Source organism: Callithrix jacchus, chromosome 11 (genome assembly GCF_049354715.1).
Source record: "Callithrix jacchus isolate 240 chromosome 11, calJac240_pri, whole genome shotgun sequence".
In the NCBI taxonomy this organism is placed as follows: domain Eukaryota; kingdom Metazoa; phylum Chordata; class Mammalia; order Primates; family Cebidae; genus Callithrix; species Callithrix jacchus.
The window spans coordinates 43,770,495-43,790,107 of record NC_133512.1 but is presented as its reverse complement, the minus strand read 5'-3'; the positions used below and the strand labels follow the sequence as shown (position 1 = coordinate 43,790,107).

At 34.5% G+C, this 19,613-nt stretch overlaps 1 protein-coding gene across 24 annotated transcripts in view; it reads right to left on the bottom strand.

Moving 5' to 3' along the window:
- DGKB (diacylglycerol kinase beta) overlaps window positions 1-19,613 on the bottom strand; it is a 747,505-nt gene that overhangs the window by 519,035 nt on the left and 208,857 nt on the right. For all 24 annotated transcript variants that reach the window (XM_078342642.1, XM_078342645.1, XM_078342654.1 and 21 more), the window contains 5 exons: window positions 19,179-19,253; window positions 15,890-16,009; window positions 7,204-7,321; window positions 4,734-4,822; window positions 4,534-4,650 (listed from right to left, as the gene is read on the bottom strand). In XM_078342642.1, the coding sequence (XP_078198768.1) occupies window positions 4,534-4,650; window positions 4,734-4,822; window positions 7,204-7,321; window positions 15,890-16,009; window positions 19,179-19,253 (519 nt within the window). The remainder of the gene's footprint in view (window positions 1-4,533; window positions 4,651-4,733; window positions 4,823-7,203; window positions 7,322-15,889; window positions 16,010-19,178; window positions 19,254-19,613) is intronic.

Genomic DNA, 19,613 nt, shown 5'->3' with positions numbered 1-19,613 from the left:
TGAAAATGGATTTTTATCTTTAAGTGTTTGTTTAAGCTTACTTTCATACCTGATGGAGATTTGAGCATTGCAGGACAATATTACAAAACAAACCTTAAATAAAAATGTGTTTGAAATTTAATATCCTACTGTAAGAAGAATAGTGTAGGGGTGAGTAAAGAGATCTTAATGAAGACTTCTCTACACTCAGTACTCTGTCAAGAACTTCAGGTGATCAGGAAACAATGTGTGACGTGGAAAATCAACAGGAGTGGACTAGAGTTAACAGTACAAACAATGTTAGCCGCGGTGTGAAACCACTGGAGAGCATTTCAGTTTTTATTTGGATGTGGAATAAACGTACAGAAACTATTTAGAATCAAGATATATTAGTGTCAAGAAAAATTTCAAGGAAGGCAGGTAACCTAACTTGTTTCCTAAGGTATGGTTAGAATTTAAGACAGGTGCACTCAAGGGAAGGGGATTAACAAAATAATAGGTATGAGGAAAACATGTCCTCCCCAAGGGACTGTCAACAGAAATACTCAGCTAAGGCAGAGGGTGTGTATAGAAGAGGAATATTATATATGGTTATGTTTAGGTTTGGTTCTGATTTCTAAAGAACTAAAACCAAGTTGAGGCAAGGGGTGTTGAGGGCTGCATTTATTATCACAGAACTATTATAGATTGCTAAAGAAGGCATATGATAACAAATTAGTATTTTCAGAAGATCTTTCTGGAGGTGGTATGCAGCCTGCATTATAGGAAAAGTACCTTCTGTTAGGGAGATGAGCCAAGAGATTTTGACTCTAATCTAGTCAAGAGGTGCTAAGAGCTTGCACTAGGGCTGTGAATGTAGAGACAAAACCTCAAATCTGAGAGAGATATTTTAAGTAGGAAATGTCAAGACTCAGTGACAGGTTGTGTACATGAGATAAAGGTAAAAGACAAGAGTAAAAAAAAAATTGACTTATAACTTTTTTTCCAGTGAGTGGAAGCATGACAATGCCATGTCTGATAGAATGAGAGAGCTGTAATAGTCTTCAGGAATGAAAATCCATTCGTTTGGCTTAGGATTTAGTGAGATTCAGGACCACAGGAGTCTGGATGTTTTTAGTGTGTGCAGGTGCTATTCTGACATAGACTGGGCAACTATCCATCCTTCTATAGGTGAGAGACAAATGACATAAGCCTTCTTCATGGAGTGCCCTCTGGAAACCAGGGGTTGGTTCTGTGCACCCAAATAGTATTTCATACACCCATAAATATAATTGTTACTTACTGAGCACTCAATATGTATGAGGTCTTGCCCTAAACACATCTGCAGAGATTTATTTGCCCCTTTAATCTTCATAACAATCTAATAAACTAGGTATCATTAACTTGATTTGATACATCAGGAAATTTGCCCAAACTGGTTACATAAAATGGTCCAAGATGGCACCACTAGGAAGTGAGGAGACGAACTTAAGAATCTGGTTGGTCTGACTTACAACACTCAAGTCATTTCCAAAAGTCATATATAAAAGGAAGTAATAGCTTTTGGGCAAAACCCTGAAATGAAGCCAACCTTTCTGTTTCTCTCTACAATATATTACTCATGGAGCCCATTCAGATAGGCCTTTCTGAAGCCTAGAATTGGTAGTCTCAAAACCCCATACTTTTATAACTGCTACTAGCTCTTTGTTATGTTCATAGCACCTTCTGTAAAATGTAAATGCAAAAGAAAGTAAATTCAGTTGTTTAAAGGCAAGCAGTAGTAGTGAATAGTCATCAGTCAAGAACAGATCCATTTTATGCTGAAACGTTCATGCAATGGCTCAAAAGGAAACTGCAACTACTACTAAGGACATAAATGTTCTAAAGTAAATATATCCTGTTTATCCAAGGCACAAAATCAATAATTAAGCAAATGTGTCCCTAAAATTGATTAAAATTAAAAATCCAGAATTGGATAGAGGCTGAAGTGACTTTTGAGATATAGTCTCTTGGATATATGATAACTTTAAAAAAATTGTACAAGTCTTGTTTTATGCACTTAATACCCATAAGACCCCTGGAGCTCATTTTATATAAAATAAGGCCGAGGTTGGCTAGAAGTCTCAGAATTTGAGAGAGGCAGCATGTATCTTTTTCTTTCTTGCTTGCTTTGCCTTATCCCCATCAGAGATCCCTGGTTAGCCTGTTTCCTGAGTAGAACTTTGGTACTGATTAATTGGTTGATTTACTAATCATTTCAAATAGGGATTTAAGACATTCACTGTTTACGTAGTGCTATGCCATGAGGACAAACAAACTCACATTCAGCTATCCAATGACATGAAAAAATAAAATGTTAAGGGTATATTGTCTTATCTGCTTTGGGACATACAATTTTTAGATTTTAAGAAGTACAGTTTATTTAAAAGTGATATCCCTTTTCCTGTAAAAGAAGGTGCCTCTTTCTTTTCTTGTAAGGCTAGGGTCAGGAACAAGACCAAAGCAAATGCATAACTTGTGAGTAGTAGGGTTGGTGTAGTTTCTGGAGTACCAGAGAAGAAGAACCATGAAAACAAAAAGAAAGAAAGTGAGAAAAACAAGATGGAACAGAAATCAAGGAAAGGAAGGATTTTAAGATGCTTTGAGTACAAATAAGAGACCAATGGCCATGGTACCTCTGAGGACAGTGAGTCCCGTGACTGGAAAGTGTAGAAGACAGACTTCACAGAGATTAAATAGAGAAAGAATGAGAGGAATCAAATACAGAAAACTCTAACAGCTTTGAAATTTTCCCTTAAAAAAGGTAGTAATGTATGTTTTTGGAGTGTTCAAACTGAGTACACACTTAAAAATATTGATTATTTAAGAAATAAAAAAGAAACTATGAATAATAAACCCAAGACAGTATTTTTGAAATTTATGAAGAGTAGGAATACAATTGGAGATACAAAGAAGAAGTAATTTCTAATATTCTCTCATCTCAGTTCATGTTAAAGTTAAGATTTAACCAGCAAAATATTTGCCATACAAAGAAGATAAGTGGAAGCCCCCTACAAGGTCAGAAACAAAAACTACATATTTTTGTAAATGCTTAGCAAAAAACAAACCTAATTTTAAAAAGGTGCATGAATGTTTTAAAAAATGAAGCTATTGTGATCTTCTTAAAACTGAGAATTCATTATGTTTGAATAATTCATGTGTTTAATTTGAATCATAGTTAGACATTTTATTATAAAAACCAAACACTTTTAAAAAACTTTCATAAATGGGAAAATTTCAGATGTAAATATAATGTAACTAATAGTTGAAAATGATTGCAGAAAATGTGTTCATTTAAAAGAAAGTACTTAATTATATTTTTGAAATGTAAGTCAGTTGTTTTTCTCATTATTCTGTATATGCATGTGTGTGGGTGTTTGCGCACATGCACGTGTGTGTGTGTGTGTGTGTGTGTGTATGTATGTGTGTTTGTGAGAGAGAGAGAGAAAGAGAGAGAGAACACTTAAGAGAACTGTTTAATCCCTGGATTGAGGGCAGTGCACCAGGGGACATGGTGGAGACATTTATTTGCTTAACTGATTCAGGGCCTCCTCCTGTTTTAGTCTAACAGAAGCAAACATTTTAGTTCTGTAACATGAATACTTACTGTACGCTGGAAACAAAACTCCAGCCCCATATATATTTTTGTACTACATTATCAAAAATAACTATTCTTGAAAATGTGTGATTCTAATTAACCTCCCAAAACTACACATATAACTGTAGAAGTACCATCTAACATCTACATTCATTCCAAAAATTTTTTCAAACTATTTGACAATCATTAAAACCAGGTAGAATTCTAGAGTTTCCCAGAAGACCAAGTTATTTCTTCTTTCTTAAGTGTGAGCAACATCAAGGACTAGCATTTACATCAGTATCTCTTATACCCTAATTTATGATTTAACTGAAACAGCAAGGCAACACTATGTTGGGAAGAAGGGTAAAATGAATTTTTAGAAGCATCAAGACCTAAAATATAGCCTCCTTGCACTTCTATCTAGTCATGTGGTTAAGGACAATTTGCTTAATTTTTTCTTTGGTCTTTCAGTCTTCACTATATAATTATATCATTGAAGCTCATTGTTTATTTGTCTAATCCTTTTAAGCCCATAGATTTTGAGACTAAAATAAATGTACAAGAAGCAAACCAGAAAACGCTTATCAAAAAGCATTGTGGAATACAGGGAGAATCAAGTTCTACCCAGTCAGTACCCCACTCTCATCTGCTTACTCCTTGCCATGGCCTCTGATTACCTTCCTGGGAACCTCTAGCTCTCCATGGAACACAGTTTGAAAGCCACAGCATGGTATCATGTCTTAGATTGTCACCAGCTCTAAAATTCTGGATTCTATGGAGACAAATCTGACCCTGAGCTTATCTGTTTGCAAATAAGCTGAAACAAGAAGTTTCCATGGTTTTCTGCTTATACAGAAGTTCAGGAAGCCCTTTTAGGGTAGGACTTTCAGAGAGCGTGAGATACACGATCTTCAATGTGGGTAAGTGCTGGGATTTGTTTTCCAATTGCTACTCACTGTGATCTGACACCAAACACAATGCAGTCCTGTCAGGCCCTGGTAACATTTAACAGTTTTGTGGCACTTATCACACTTGGTTGGGCAGTTACCTTCAACCCAGTAATGGTGCATGACCTAGAACAGAATGACATCATTGTGGTAAGAGGACACATCATACAATCGCCAACTTCATAAAGCAAGCATGGACACAAACTTACATCAGTGTTCTTTTTGGACTTCACATAGGTCTTGATGCAAGAGGGAGGTGCTCTAGCCACACAGCGTTCATGGACTGTGTACTTGCAGACTGAAAGGAAACAGGTACACAAATTCAGAGCTAATCCTGGTCCTGGTTGTAATTTCATAGAGAAAGAATGACATTAACAGAGCCTCATTTCATATCCACTGCTCCCTAATCAATCCAATCAGCCACATCAAGGAGAAGTCCCAGTCGACTGTTTTTACCATGGAATATAAAAGGCCAATTAGTACAGGAAATATTATGCATGTGAAAAACCAAGGCTCCTCTATCATGGCATAGCAGGAAATGCTTAATTAAATCAGTCCTCACTCAAATTTTTCACAATAATTCCCAGATGACAAAAATATTAAAGACAAATTGATGACTGCCAAATGGCTTGGTGTCATTTGCTAGAAGGAAGAGATCTATATTTTACAAAGTATAGGCATGAGAGCAGCTGGTGGGCATGGGAATAAAAGCCCATGAGTTTATGCTATTTTGCCTCTTATCTAAACCTTAAATGGCTGATTAGTCTATTTCCAGAGAATAGATTTCATCATACATGCCAGGGCTTCGGTAAAAGTTCATTCTTCACTTGCCATCATGGCATTGTTTGTCCAAAAGCAACAGCCTTTGCTGGGCGGCATATGCAAAAATTGATGTTACTATGCAAATACATATATACATGCATATAAGCAAATATATTTATCTATGTATGTAAACAATATGTGTCAGAAAACCAAGACATACATTTTTGGTATCTTCAAATTCTTTATGGTTTGCATCTGAATATGATTTAGGGTTAAATACATGTGTTCTTTTAATAAAATGCAAATTGAGTTCTAAATGCATAATACAATACTAAAAAATAACCATGTAGCCTCCTCAATAAAAACAAAAACAAAAAACTAACCACTTCCTGAAGTTAGAATGAAACACACTAAATCCACCTAATATTTATGCAGTAAAACTCTTCCAAAATATTCACATCTGTGATTTTCTTTGGCAACACTGAGGGAAAAAACATGCTTTCTCTTTTCCTCCATATTAAAAATAATGTTGAGTATTGCATTCACCACACTAACCAGTAAAAACTTATCAGTGAAATTCTCACTCTTTATATATCATTCATCTTACTTGAGACATATCATTTTCTTTTATGTGTTCTTACTAATGGACTCTACCACAAAAATTCCTTTTCTTAAAAATAATAGGACACTAAAAACAAAGTACTTCTTTTGTATATGGAGAATGTTGTAGTGTCACTAACATGAAATTAACCTATCAAACGTAGCTGTCAGAAACCATAATGTTACACATGGAAAATTTCATGTAACTTTATTAAAATCCTTAAATAGTTCAGATACCATACCCATATGTTGCACTAAAACATGGTATTAAATGTCAAATAATACATCTGAGAGAAAGGAAATTCTTAAACATATTACCAAAGAAACTTCTAGCTAAAAACAAACAAACAAAAAACCTATAAACCGTAGATAGTATGGAAGCCACATAAGAAATAAGATTTAATTAAATGCACAACTATGGGATGTGTTTAATGAACTTGATAATTTCAGTAATTCTTTACAAAAAGAAAAGGTTGGGGAGAGAGAAATTGATGGTTTAATGGAGAACTGAAATGAAGAGGATATAATATCTACTCATGTTTATCAGGACTATCATGGATTGTAACATTTTCTCAGGTAGACATGCTATAGATTTAAAAATGTTCAGGTGCTTTTATAAACTAAATGTTATATACACTTGAAGAACATTCTCCTTGGCAGTACTGAGTTAACAGAATAAAATGAAAATTGCAAAGATGAGTGAACTGAAATTTAAAAAATGTCCACAACCCATTAATCATCAATGCTTTGCATTCCAATATATATTAACCATATATGAAGATTTTCTTTATGTTAGCATTAAAAATAATAGGCTTTGGGTATAAAATCAGTTTGTATTTCTTGCGATTTCTTAATTTGAATGCAAATCTATTTTTAATCAATTAATGTAACTTTAAAAAAATACCCAAAGGAATCAACTCATTATAAGACATCCATGTGAATAAAGTGACTAACTTGGGTAGGGGTGGAGGGAGGCCAAATATGAATAAGATATAAGCATGAAAAACTAGTGAAAATCTTCAAAATAATCCCTAAAGAAATGGGAATCATGAATAAATTAAACTACAGTGGAAAGAAAATCACTGAAGACTTGGAAAATGTCCTTCATTCTTTTCCAAGGGTAGGCTTTTCCAAAACTGAAGAAATAAGTTAAAGTAACCTAAACATTCAAAAACACTCTACAGAAAAATATAAATCACATGTACAGAGATGGTCCAGATCGGTTTTTAGGTCTCCATCTACAAAATCAGCCTATTCCATGAAATTGATTTTTGCTCACTCAAGGACATGATGTCCAGGCAGAGCAAATGTACTCACAGGAACAGCAGAGGCCCTGCTTCCCCACGCCAATCAGCATATTCAGGCAAAGGTTGCAATAGGCAGGTTTGTTAAAGTGCTTCAGTCGCCACACGTGCTGTCCATCATCCTTCACATTCTGCATGGGACAGTAAGAGAAACAGATTTCACTTAATAAAATAAACAGTGAAAGATGTAAGTGCCAATAAAACTCAGAGCTGGACTGAAGCATGTGAAGACAATCTGTTATTTCATCCCTGACTTTCTCCAAGATCACTGCAGAGCCTTTAGAAAAACACATGTGCTCTAGTGAAATGAGATAGTGCTAACAAATCACTGATGCTATAGCAACCCACAAATGCTTGTCTAACATCAACAGCTCAACAGCATACCCCAAGCCATCATCACAACCTGCCAAATGGATCAGGGACGTGACTGCCTCTCCTTTAAATACTTTATCACAATTCCATAAACAAATAAATGAATAAAGAGAAAGAGAAAATACCCTTCAGTCAAAGAGCCTCATAAATAAGAACTTGCAAAGATGTCATTAACCCTGGATTACTAGTAGTGATATACAAAATTCTTGATGGTGATCAGGTCACGTAAGGTGGCAGAGGAATGGGATGGGATGGAAAATGAATACTAAAAGGTAAGTTATGGGTGATATTCCAGGGCTTCATTTGAGAATTCCCTATTCCAATTTATATTAATATGTTGATTGAGTATGCTGCAAATAGTGTATTTTAACAGGTAAACTTTTTGAAGGATTTATGTATGTTACCATTTTGTTTACTCCTCTTTTATAAAATATAAGTAGTTTAAATCTCACAGAAAGATGGTAAAAACATTAAAACTGTATTAATATTTTTACTTATAACAATCACTGTAGTTACTTGCCACAATACAACCTTGAGTTTAAATTAATTCCCACTTTCCTAAAATACTGTCACATTGTTTTCTCTTCTGAGTAAAACTCTCTATATCATAATAGCTACTCCTGTATGTGTTTAATCACAGCTGCATTGTTCAAGATGAAAATAAACTTAAATAATATGATGCTTAGGAATCTCTTAAACTCCTTACAAGAAGGTCAAGATATTAAATTAAATTATTCTGTATCATTATTTTTGCTTTTACTTTTTCCTCAATTAGCATTTACTTTTGTACTCTAATCACCAAATAATATCAAACAGATTAACATTTATTGGTATGCCATTGAAAACATTATTTATCGTAATTTTTCAAGTTAGCCAAATTGTCATATTTCTTAGAATACATTCACCTAATAATTTTTTGAGCATCTACTAAGTGCTTGGGCACTAACATGAGTCCCGTAGTAGTGAGACAATATAAATATATTCAGAACATCTTGTTTCTCTTGATAATAAAATATTAATAATAATGCTCCTAACTACTTTTCCTATTCCCAGGAAAGGGATAAACCACCAGATTTGTAATACTAGAAAAAATCTATAGTAACTAATTCTTACATTGGAACCAGAAATGTCAAATTTGCATCATAACATAAAACATTAATGAAATGCTTCCTGGGTGATACTTCTCAGTGGGTCTCTTGAATTTCTTCATGTTTTGCAAGCAGAAGCACTGTCCTTTCTCATTCCTCCTTTTAAGACTATCTTTTCAAAGATGTTTGAGTAATAAATAACCTAGCCTTGGACAACAGAGACGTGTCTCCCTCCAGAGGAGGGTGGCGGTTTACTTACTATAGTTGCAGTATAATAAAAATAATCACTCCCTTGTAGGCAAAGGATAAACGGGTTTGTTTACTACATATTATGACTCCTTCAGTTTTCCTAAGCCAAGGTTTTGAAAACCTGATGCTATGCTCAAACATTACTTGGGTTCCACGCTGTCGTTCCCATGAGACTTTGGAGGCAAGGTGAACTCATATGTGAAGCTCCTGTTACTTGCTTTGCTGTGAATAACAAAGTCCATTGTCTCTGACTCCGGAGTCTCATGTCCTCTGGGAGCATCCAAAAAACTACTGCAAACTAACACATTAACGTCTAATAGGGTACATTTTGGACCCTTTACAATTCTTGACAATGCTCAGATTTGCTTTTCTGACAAGGGACTAACAAACTCAACAAACACAGCTATGCAGGTGTCATACAGAAAACTTCAGAAAACATAAATGTTTCCATTTTCTTTCAAAACACAAGAAATAGGCCTTGTATTAATTTCTGAATATTATTTTCTGGTTTGGGTGAGTCATAGATTTCTAGTAGCTTTACCACGTGAATAGAATACTTTATATATTTAACTTTGCTATATTTTCAAAACTGTCTAGATTTTAAAATTTCTATTAACACAGACAACATTTAAACATCCTTATGTCAAAAGGTTAAATATGGGGTTAATTTTTTAAAAACTAAATTAATATTTTAAAAATTAAAAGTAGCAGTTAAGTGCTTAAAAACATTTTAAGTTAAAAGGACAAAAATCTAATTTTCATATGTATGACTGTTCTTGTAATTCTTGTCATTTTATTTTTAAATGGTTGCCCATTACATGCGAATAAGCTTCATTCTTTGAAGAACACATATGGACTAAGTTAGCTGGCATTTTCCTTATCAAAAAATAAACAAGGCTGAACGTGGGTGTTCTGTCAATCAGAACACTGAGCCATGTTACAGGCTGCAACTGATGTACAAATCCATTACCCAGGCATAAAACGCTTTACCAAAAAACAAATTAAATAGCTTTATAGCTCTTAGCTGGATACGTTGCCAAAATATGCAAGGGATGAAATATGTATGTGACTTCTTTAAGAGAAGAAATTGAAACCAGGAGCCAATTACTTCTCAGCAGTGCAAATTATACTCCAACTCTCTATTTTCATGTCTTGTCTTGTTTATCTTACTTAGATTGTAAACTTAAGGGAGGAGGGAAAGAATCTGTCCCTTATATTCTATCAGCCGGTAGAGCATATTCCTATTAGTACTTCTATTGCAAATATATATTTATTGCCAAAAAGGGAATTTATTTTTTATAAAACAGAAATAAGCAAGGCATTCAGAAAGGCTTGATTCTTGGCCTACTGTGAAAATGTGGATAAGCCATTTCACCTTTCTTCTTATTTTCCTCTCTAATGAAATGAAAGTACCCACTTCCCTTTTGCAGGCTGTGGTGTGAGGTTTCATTATACAATACCTGTGAAGTTAATTTTGGTTTCTCGGAAGACTGGTGTTACATAAACAGCAAATATTATTACTCTCATTGGGTTGAGTTGTGTAACCTCCCAATGTTTCAACCAAAAAAATTGAGAAAGAGACATAAAATTTCACTTTATCTCATTAAAATTTGCTCTTTTTTCATCACGAGACTTAACACTGTCTATTATAATGAAGCAGTTCAGGTCTGTGCTTATGACAGAGAAATGCTTGATGAATCCTAGGCTACTCCATGCTGAGAAGAAACTTTACGTTTTTCCCCAACTCTTAGTTCCCTAGAAGACAAAGCAATGTTTCAAAGAAAATAATGTTCTTCAGAACTTTTAAAAACCTATTTCATTACCCTAGTGATTTCTAAAGTGTTAGTTTTTCCATAAATACTTCCAAGATCATATAAAATGTTCAAGTGAACTCGGGCTACTATAAATAATTTTTTTTCAGGAGACCTCAAGGAGAAATTTCACTGATGTCCTAATGCAAAAGCTTTTCTCTCCCCACACCTAGCCATGTTTCAACTGACTTAACTTATATATATATATAAATTAAATTACCTTACTTTTTTTCAAGTTCTCAAAAAATTACGACAATGTGAAAGAAATTTGCCTTTTAGACAAAAAGATGAGCTGTATTAAGCCTGGACAAGGAGAATGCAGAGAAAAGTTTTACAATTCTGAGGGGAGTTTGCCATCAACTGTTCATCTCCAGACCACACACTGTAAGGTCACCTGCCATTTCTGAGGCTCAAATGCAAAATCAACAGGAGGTCACACCAGGTAGTCATTTTTTTTAAATGACAAAATCTGGAATCTCAAGAATTTTTGCATTCATCTGGTTTTGTAACTGTTTTCTAGATTGAGCAAGGTACAGACAGCAGAAGGAAAACCCTTAAGCAAATTAAAAACTTTTAAAAATTGATGTGCTGAATATCAGTTTCCAAAAGATAATTTAACCTACCAAGAATACATCGTCTTCTGTCTTCTACTCTCCATCACTCAAAAATTTTATTAGAGAACACATCGCATATTACTTTACTGAGAGTCAGGAAAAAAATGTGTCCTAAACCATCTCAATCAAATGACCTATAAGAATTGAAGACCAGGATTTTATGCACACATATGGTGAGACTAAAATAGAAAACATCCAGAAAACGTACAGGTAAGATATGTGTACGACAATCCACAACAAGAAGTCAAGGTATCCCTATTTCAAGCTAGCCTTCTGCTTAAATGTGCATTTCTCTTCTCCCTATAATATAAATTCAGAAATTTTTCTTGAAAAATTCAATGATGAGCCAAAATTACAGATTTCAGAAATTCAAGAATTATTAATTACCTTGTTCATGCAGAAAAAGGAATGTTTGAACAGAAAGAGTATTAGGAGAGACCAACTTATCTTCCTGACCAACTCTTCAACTTTCCAGAGAGAGCAACCACCTGGCACAATATGACCTCGTTAGTTAATAACAGAGCCAGAATCTGTTATGTGATCAGTTTGATGACTTTCACTGCTCCTGTGCTATCTGTCCGTTAGTCCTCATGTCTTGCTGGGGCTGTCTGATTGTGCCAAAGAAAAGGTATTAGATTCCTTTCTCCCGAATGATTTAACATAAATTTAAACTTTTTCTGTTTGTAATAGGAGAAATTGGCAAACTACTGCACTGACTCCAACCTGGCCAGCAACCTGTTTTTCTACAAGCAGTTTTATTGAAACATAGCTTTTCTGGGTCATTTACATAATTTCTGTGATTGAATTTACGCTGGAACAGCAGAGTTAAGCAGAAGTGGCTGAGACCTTATGGCCCCACAGCTAAAATGACTTAATATCTCTCCCTCTGCAGACAGTTTCCAATCACTAGAACTGAGACTACCACTAGACAAAGTTATTTAGCAAAGAAAAACATTTTAATTACATGGGATTTAAAAAAAACAATTCTCCAGTGAGATGAATTCTGAAGGAAGAATGAATAAGTCTCAGGTATTAATTTTTACTGTGGTAATCAGAAACACGAAGCCATTCAAATTCTAAATATTCCTTCAAATGTAAAAGACACCAAGACACTATACCATTTTTCACCCATACATCTTGTGTTTCGTAAAGTTTTTAGAGCCTCTTCTAAGAAATGACTCTCCAGCATTTGGTAGAGAATCTGGTCCTGATCAACTCCATGTATGATTTTGGTACCAAAACAGATATTCTTTAAAATTGACTAGCTTTTAAACTACTGTTGATGGAGAAAAATAAATTACAACAAAATGGTAACTGTTGGGAATTATGTTACACGTGGAGATTACTCTCCCAGGACTACTTCCTTTTCTGTGTCATTTGGCTAAGATACCACAGTCACTTTCAAATACACTGTGGTATTTTACATGCACTATCAATTAGAATCTACTCCCTGAGCTCATAATTGACAATAGACAATAATATCTAGGACAACATAACAAAGCAAGCTTCGCGATAAATGGCCAACTTCAAGCTGCAGTATCTAGATTTTCAATTAAATAAGCAAAGGTGAGGGGATAGAACCACGGATCAAATTCTCTACAGGCAATAATGTAACATATTAACTGTCTACAGAAAGGAAATACATCTCAATTACTAAAAAAGTCTCCCATCACTCAGTTGTCTTGGTGCCATTCCTGCTTTTTAAAACAATTACCATGCCTTAGAATTAAACAGTTCTAACAAATAGATGCTGTATTTTGTGATCATTACATATGATTATACTGCTTATACATTTTATTAAAAGACAGCTTAAAATGTGAGTGGCTTTCTTTTTTAAAGAAACGAAAGAAAAGGGAAATTTCTCCTTTTAAAGTTGTTCTTTACAGAGATCGGGGGGCAAAATCTAATCTCAGATTTAAGGTGCTCTCTTAAGGTTAAACAATGTGGCTCTGCCATCTAGTGGCCATTTCTGGGAACGCAACTCTGGAACACAGCTCTGATTACTATCATAAAACCCTAAATAGATTTATATTATTTAGCTCCCAAACTCCCGTTTTACTAAAAACATTAAAAAAAAATTACAAACACTATTAGAGGGTAAATATTTATAATTAATAGAGTGCACCTTAAATGCACCAAACTGCCTTACAATTGAAATTACACTAGAAACTAATGAGTTTTTTTAAACTCATTAGTTAGCTCATTAATATTTGTTTAAAATACTCTGAGTTAAATCCATATAGATTTGTGGACTCTATTAACTGTGCTAATTTTTATAACTTCACAAATATTTACATTTATAAAGTAAATACTAAATAATGTATCAACAATAGTTTCCAAAGAAAAACATCATCATTTCAAAAAATCTCTGGTGATCTTTGAAATACGGGCCAGTGGGCTGGGTGCAGTGGCTCACGCCTGTAATCCCAGCACTCTGGGAGGCCGAGGTGGAAGGATCACGAGGTCAGAAGATCGAGATCATCCTGGCCAACATGGTGAAACCCCATCTCTCCTAAAAATACAAAAATTAACTGGGTGTGTTGGCACATGCTGTAGTCTCAGCTACTCGCGAAGCTGAGGCAGGAGAATTGCTTGAACCTGGGAGGCGGAGGTTGCAGTGAGCCAAGATGGTGCCACTGCCCTCCAGCCTGAAGACAGAGTGAGACTCCGTCTCAAAAAAAAAAAATTGTGTGTGTGTGTGTGTGTGTGTGTGTGTGTAGGCAACTGACTGTCCCTTTCTGCACTTTTCTATCCCACCCTCGATTACAGATGATTTGCTTGCTCATTCCTACATCTTCCCTCCTCTCTCATCTTAAAATTTCTATAAATACTTAGAATATAAAACTTTTAGCTTTACCAACATAACATTTCCTTCTAGAAAACCATTATTATTGGAATTTTATCACTAGAGTCATCTGACAACAATTTTTCAGAATAAATTATACATTAAACCTTCAAATGTCAACATTTTGCCAATTTTTCTTTTGTTTTCTCTCAGTAGTCTGATTTACATACTGCTTTTTGTTGTAAGGTACGTGAACAATTAAGTAAATATAAATATCTCTATAGTATACATATATAATTAAGTAAATTAAGTAAATTATATATGTATACTATAGAGATAAATATTGTATAAAAAGATACTCAGTTATGTGTAGTAAGAACTTCAGGTACAAGGAAATATTGTTTCACGGGATTTTAAGTGTAGAAATATATACCTATTAACAATAATATATATATTCATTTTCTGTTTACATAAATTAGTTTTTTCCATGTATCACTCATTATTATTTTATTGTTTTCCATCCTCTGACCATGTCTCAAATCCCATGGGCCTCATGAAAGGTAAGATTCAACTGAGTTTAGAAGAATTTGAAGATCCAGGTAAAAAAGAGACAAATGGTAATCTCTTGAAGCCCATTATTTATTTCCAAATTGATACTTATTCCTAAACCCTCAGCTCATTTGTATACTCCTAAAGCCCATTTATATTCCCAAACGCATATGTGCCAGCATATTTTGATAGACACTCATATGTTTCACAAACACAGTAAGATATCTTGAGATACGACTTTTAAAAACTTGGTGTCTTGAATAACTATGATACAGTCTTGAATCTGTAAAATTGTTTCAGCTGGTAACTACAAGTACGAAAATTTTGGGGTTTGGCAGCAAAGCGGCAAACACTACATTCTTACCTCCCAAAACTCTAAATATTACAATGTCATTGTGCTTCTCAGCCCTAATGTTCTTTGAAATTAAGTATACATATTACTGTATACATATTATATCTAATTTTAATATAACTATTAATGCTGAACTCAAAAATCTAGCATCGACTATAGACTTTATCAGATTTTTAAATTAACAATAACTAAAATCCACTTCAAGGCTGGGCCGGCAAGATCTGCTTTCAAAGTTATTATTATATTACATTCTGATGTTTGGTTTATTTTGTTCCTTCACAACAGTATTTACTTGCAACTAGAGGAACTACTCCAGGGAAACTTTTCACAGGCATAGAATGAGGACCTAGCTGATGCTGATACAAGAAAAACTCATGTTTACATAGGTTGGTGCAAAAGTCGCTGTGGCAGGAACCACACACGACTTCTGCACCACTATTCTTGAAACCACTGCAGATATTTAACTGCTTCCTCCAAGTACTGGTTATCAATAAAATAGATTATCTTTATGGGTAGGAGAAACAGTGAAATAATAAAGCACCACAAGAGCCACAAAACACAGTAATATCGGGGAGTCTCTTGCTTTAGATAGTATGAGGAGGTCAGTAACTTAAAAACACTAGATTGTACTTTAAATAGAGGAAAACAGAGAGAGAATATATTTTTAATCCTAACGTAATACCTAAATTGATTCAATATGTGTGTGGCATCTACGTAAGGAGTTACTGTCAAATTGCACCCTGGCATACTTATTAAAAGTTCCAGGCACACACTACATGCTTAACGGTAGAAAATGGTCAGATCAATTGCAATAGAAATGTGTAATAGAGAACCCCACTGACTCACCACCAGGCCACCCTCCTCTATGTAAATGCTTACATTTTCCAAGCCCAGGAGCACAAGAAGTGGAATCGTTGTCATTCCTCCTTGAATCCACTCCTGCAGGGACACGGTTCCATCATGATCATAGTCAATTTCTTCCATCATTTCATGGAGAATCTGGAGTAGAGGAGATGAGGGAAAATTTGTGATCAATCAATAAAATAAATTTCATATGCTATAACATAGGAAATCGTGACTAAGAGCTAAGTAGAGAGTTGGGATAAATGTCTTGGTAACTCGGTACTACATTAATTCTATTACTAATGAAGAAATGACTTTGCTAGGATTTCTAAACCTGGCGGATCACTGATCACTTTTTAGAAATAAGTGCTGATCACTTTTTAGAAATAAATGCTTAACTTTGTAATATTTTTCCAATGAACAGGATAGCTAAAACCAGAAGGTTTAAGTGTGAAAGTGGTCTTTTAATCACTTTTGTCAGATTATTTTTTTAGATTCGTATATATGCCAGAAAATGTCTGAACAAATTAACTTCATGGCAAAGAGCTCATATAATTCTTTGCTAAGTAGTAAGGGGTGAGGGGATTTAGTTGCTTTTAATTGCCTATCAGAATTTAATAGAGTCAAGAAGTTAAAGGATCAAATCATATTTAATTAAACTTTGTTTCTAAAGATGACTTGCACATAATGTCTGAAAGTGTTCTCTGCAGTGTTTGTTTGCATTACATTTACTTCTCTGTGGTATGGTGACAATATCAGAACTTATCTAGAAGGGTTCTTGTGAGGATTACACAGGCTAATGTATTATAAGCAGATGAGCCCCTGGCATATAGAGCAAGTGCCATACAGTGTTGTGTTATTATTAATGGAAAATATATGCAAGTTCCAAACATATTACCCTCGGTTGCTGGGAAAGCAAAGTGCTTCCCATCCAATGCCATCAAGATGGCATATATAGTAAGAATGCTAATGAAGGAAGGAACTCACTGTCTTTATATAACACCAAAATGTTAATCAATTTGGAAAAAGAAAGAAATACAGAGTGCATTGGAACAGAGATTGGAAAAGACACAATGCATGAAAAATCTGATTTGTCGGTAGAAGTATTGTCTGCCTAAACACTCTTGTGCTTGGCGTCTTTGCTCAGGAAGTACTGTATTTGAAAGTTAGCTTATTGCTCTTCCCCTGGCTTTCAAGAGCATGCTGAAAAATTAGTAGAAATATATACACCACAAGAGAAGTGAAACGATGACATTTGTTTCAGGTGGGTGATGCTTTCCTTTTTGTACCTAATAAATTCAATGTTAAAGCCATCTTCTGACCACAAAGGATAAGATTGAACTGAGTGTAGGGCCTGGCTTAATTTGATAAAAACTTCCAGGGACACTTCAGTCTTCTCCCTACTACAATCAACCTCAAACATTCACTTCTCTTTATTTATATATGCAAACCTATCAGAAACCTGCTGATGTGTAAAGCTGTTTACAATAAGAACTATGGAAGCCTTAGGCAAGATGATGAGGCAGTTCCCAGGGCAGCAGACATAATGTACAACTTTGTACCATTTCAGCTCCCTGGAATAGGAGCAGACTTAGCAGAAATGCACAGGTCAAGTAATGTTACAGATTACTACTTGTATTCTCCAGTCAATAATCTGACAGTAGGTATTTGTTGTAGAAAGACTACTCAGTCACCAATTGTTTTCTTCCTCCTAGAATCCTGATCTCCCCTTTCTCAGGTCTACACATGCACCCACACACACACCAAAAATACATTTACTGGGAAGTGGTAGTGCCCACTGTTTTGAAACCTGGATAGAGAAACAAATCCCCCTCCCCACTCCCTCTAGTGAGCATAAACTGGCTTGATTGACAGATGACTAATCTATACAGGTGGATAGGTGAGTAGGGAAGGAGAAAGCTGTTGTAGATTAGCATAACCAAAAAAAGCAATAGAACTAATAAGAAACCCCTGACTTTCAGTGAAAATAATATTACGGTGAGTGAAACAATAAATTAAATACATGTTACCATCTACATTATCAGCTCATATACAAATGGCAACCTGTTAATGGCATCTGCCACTTTCTATAAGCGCAGCATACACATTTCCCAATAGTTGATTTAAAACTGGAAAAATCCAAATCCTATTAAGAATAGGGAAATGCTATCAGAGTTCTTGCAGCATGTAATCATGCCACTATCCTGTTGTTTACTGCATAAATGTGAACAGAGGTTAAATATACATTTCTTGAGTTTTGATAAAATGCAAACAATTTAAATAAAATTTATTTGTATTTGCTTTATATACACTTTGCTAAAGATTTTTAAAATAATATAAACTCAGTATCTCTTATTAACTTTCCCCAAAATATTTTTCATGGCCAAAGTTATAGTTTCAAGTCAAGTATATTTTAATATATATTTGAATAATGTTGAAATTTTGATGTATATTCAAAACAAAAATTCTATTTTCTTATAAGCATCTTTAGATACTCTTTCTGTAAACAATTTAATTAAAAATTACTGACTCTAACTAGCTGAAAAACTTTGGGCAAGTAATTTTAACATATTTGGGTCTCAATTTACTCCTCTGAAAAATGAAAAAAAAATAGTGTATCTACCTCAGAGAGCTGAAAGCATTGTATAACATATATATGCAAGGTAATACAATGCGCTGTGCATAGAAAACTACCATCTTCTTTTATGGCATGGCCTGACCTTGGCAGTGTCTATCAGCACCTTCTGCTTACCCACATGTTTGTAAGACCACCATTCAAAATAACTGCCACAAGGAAGAAAGCAAGAGTTACCTTTAAGAACTTCAGAACTCCACATATACCTTGTTATCTTATTAAGAATCCACTTGGACTTCTAATTAGAAATTGTAACTTAGTTATAAAAAGCCAAAATCAAATGACAGGAATATATTAGGGTCCCAGAAAAGACAGAAAGAAAGAAAGAAAGAAAGAAAGAAGAAAGAAAGAAAGAAAGAAAGAAAGAAAGAAAGAAAGAAAGAAAGAGAGCAAGAGAGAGAGAAAGAAAGAAAGAGAGAGAGAAAAGGAGGGAGTAAGGGAGGGAGGGATGGAGGGAGGAAGGAAAGGAGAGAAAGAAAGAAAGAATGAAAGAAAGAGAGAGAAAGAAAGAGAGAGAGAAAAGAAGGGAGGGAGGGATGGAGGGAGGAAGGAAAGGAGAAAAAGAAAGACAAAAAAGAAAAGGAGAAAAGAAAAAGAAGACAAAAAAAGAAAGGCAAAAGAAAGAAAAGAAATAGAAAGAAAGACAGACTTCCATAATTTAGCCAATAGTGAAATCATTCATATACCTACTGGATTAAGTTCAGTGACATCCCACTCAAGGTATTCTGCAACATGCATCATCTGACTGATGATATTTTCTAGCTCCTGGACAAGAAAGAGAGAGAAAAAATATGAATCCAGGATCGTAGTAACCTTTAAATCTTTCACTTACAGGAATTGTTTTGTTAAATGTATAGATAAAAACTTTAAATGACTTATATGGAAATATATGTACATAATCCTTTTTAAAGGTCTAATTAACTATATAAAGAAAAGAGAATCCTAAATATAAATCTATCTTGTGCATTGTCTAGAAATGTTCACCAGGAGAGGGCACAACTATACAAAAAATATATTCTCTTCAACTGAAAGAGAGTGTCTGAAGAAAGCAGGAGCAGATATACATTGCAACATATCATCTCTAAGTCACTGAATTCCCTGATCCTTTGGCTTGAAAACAGATGT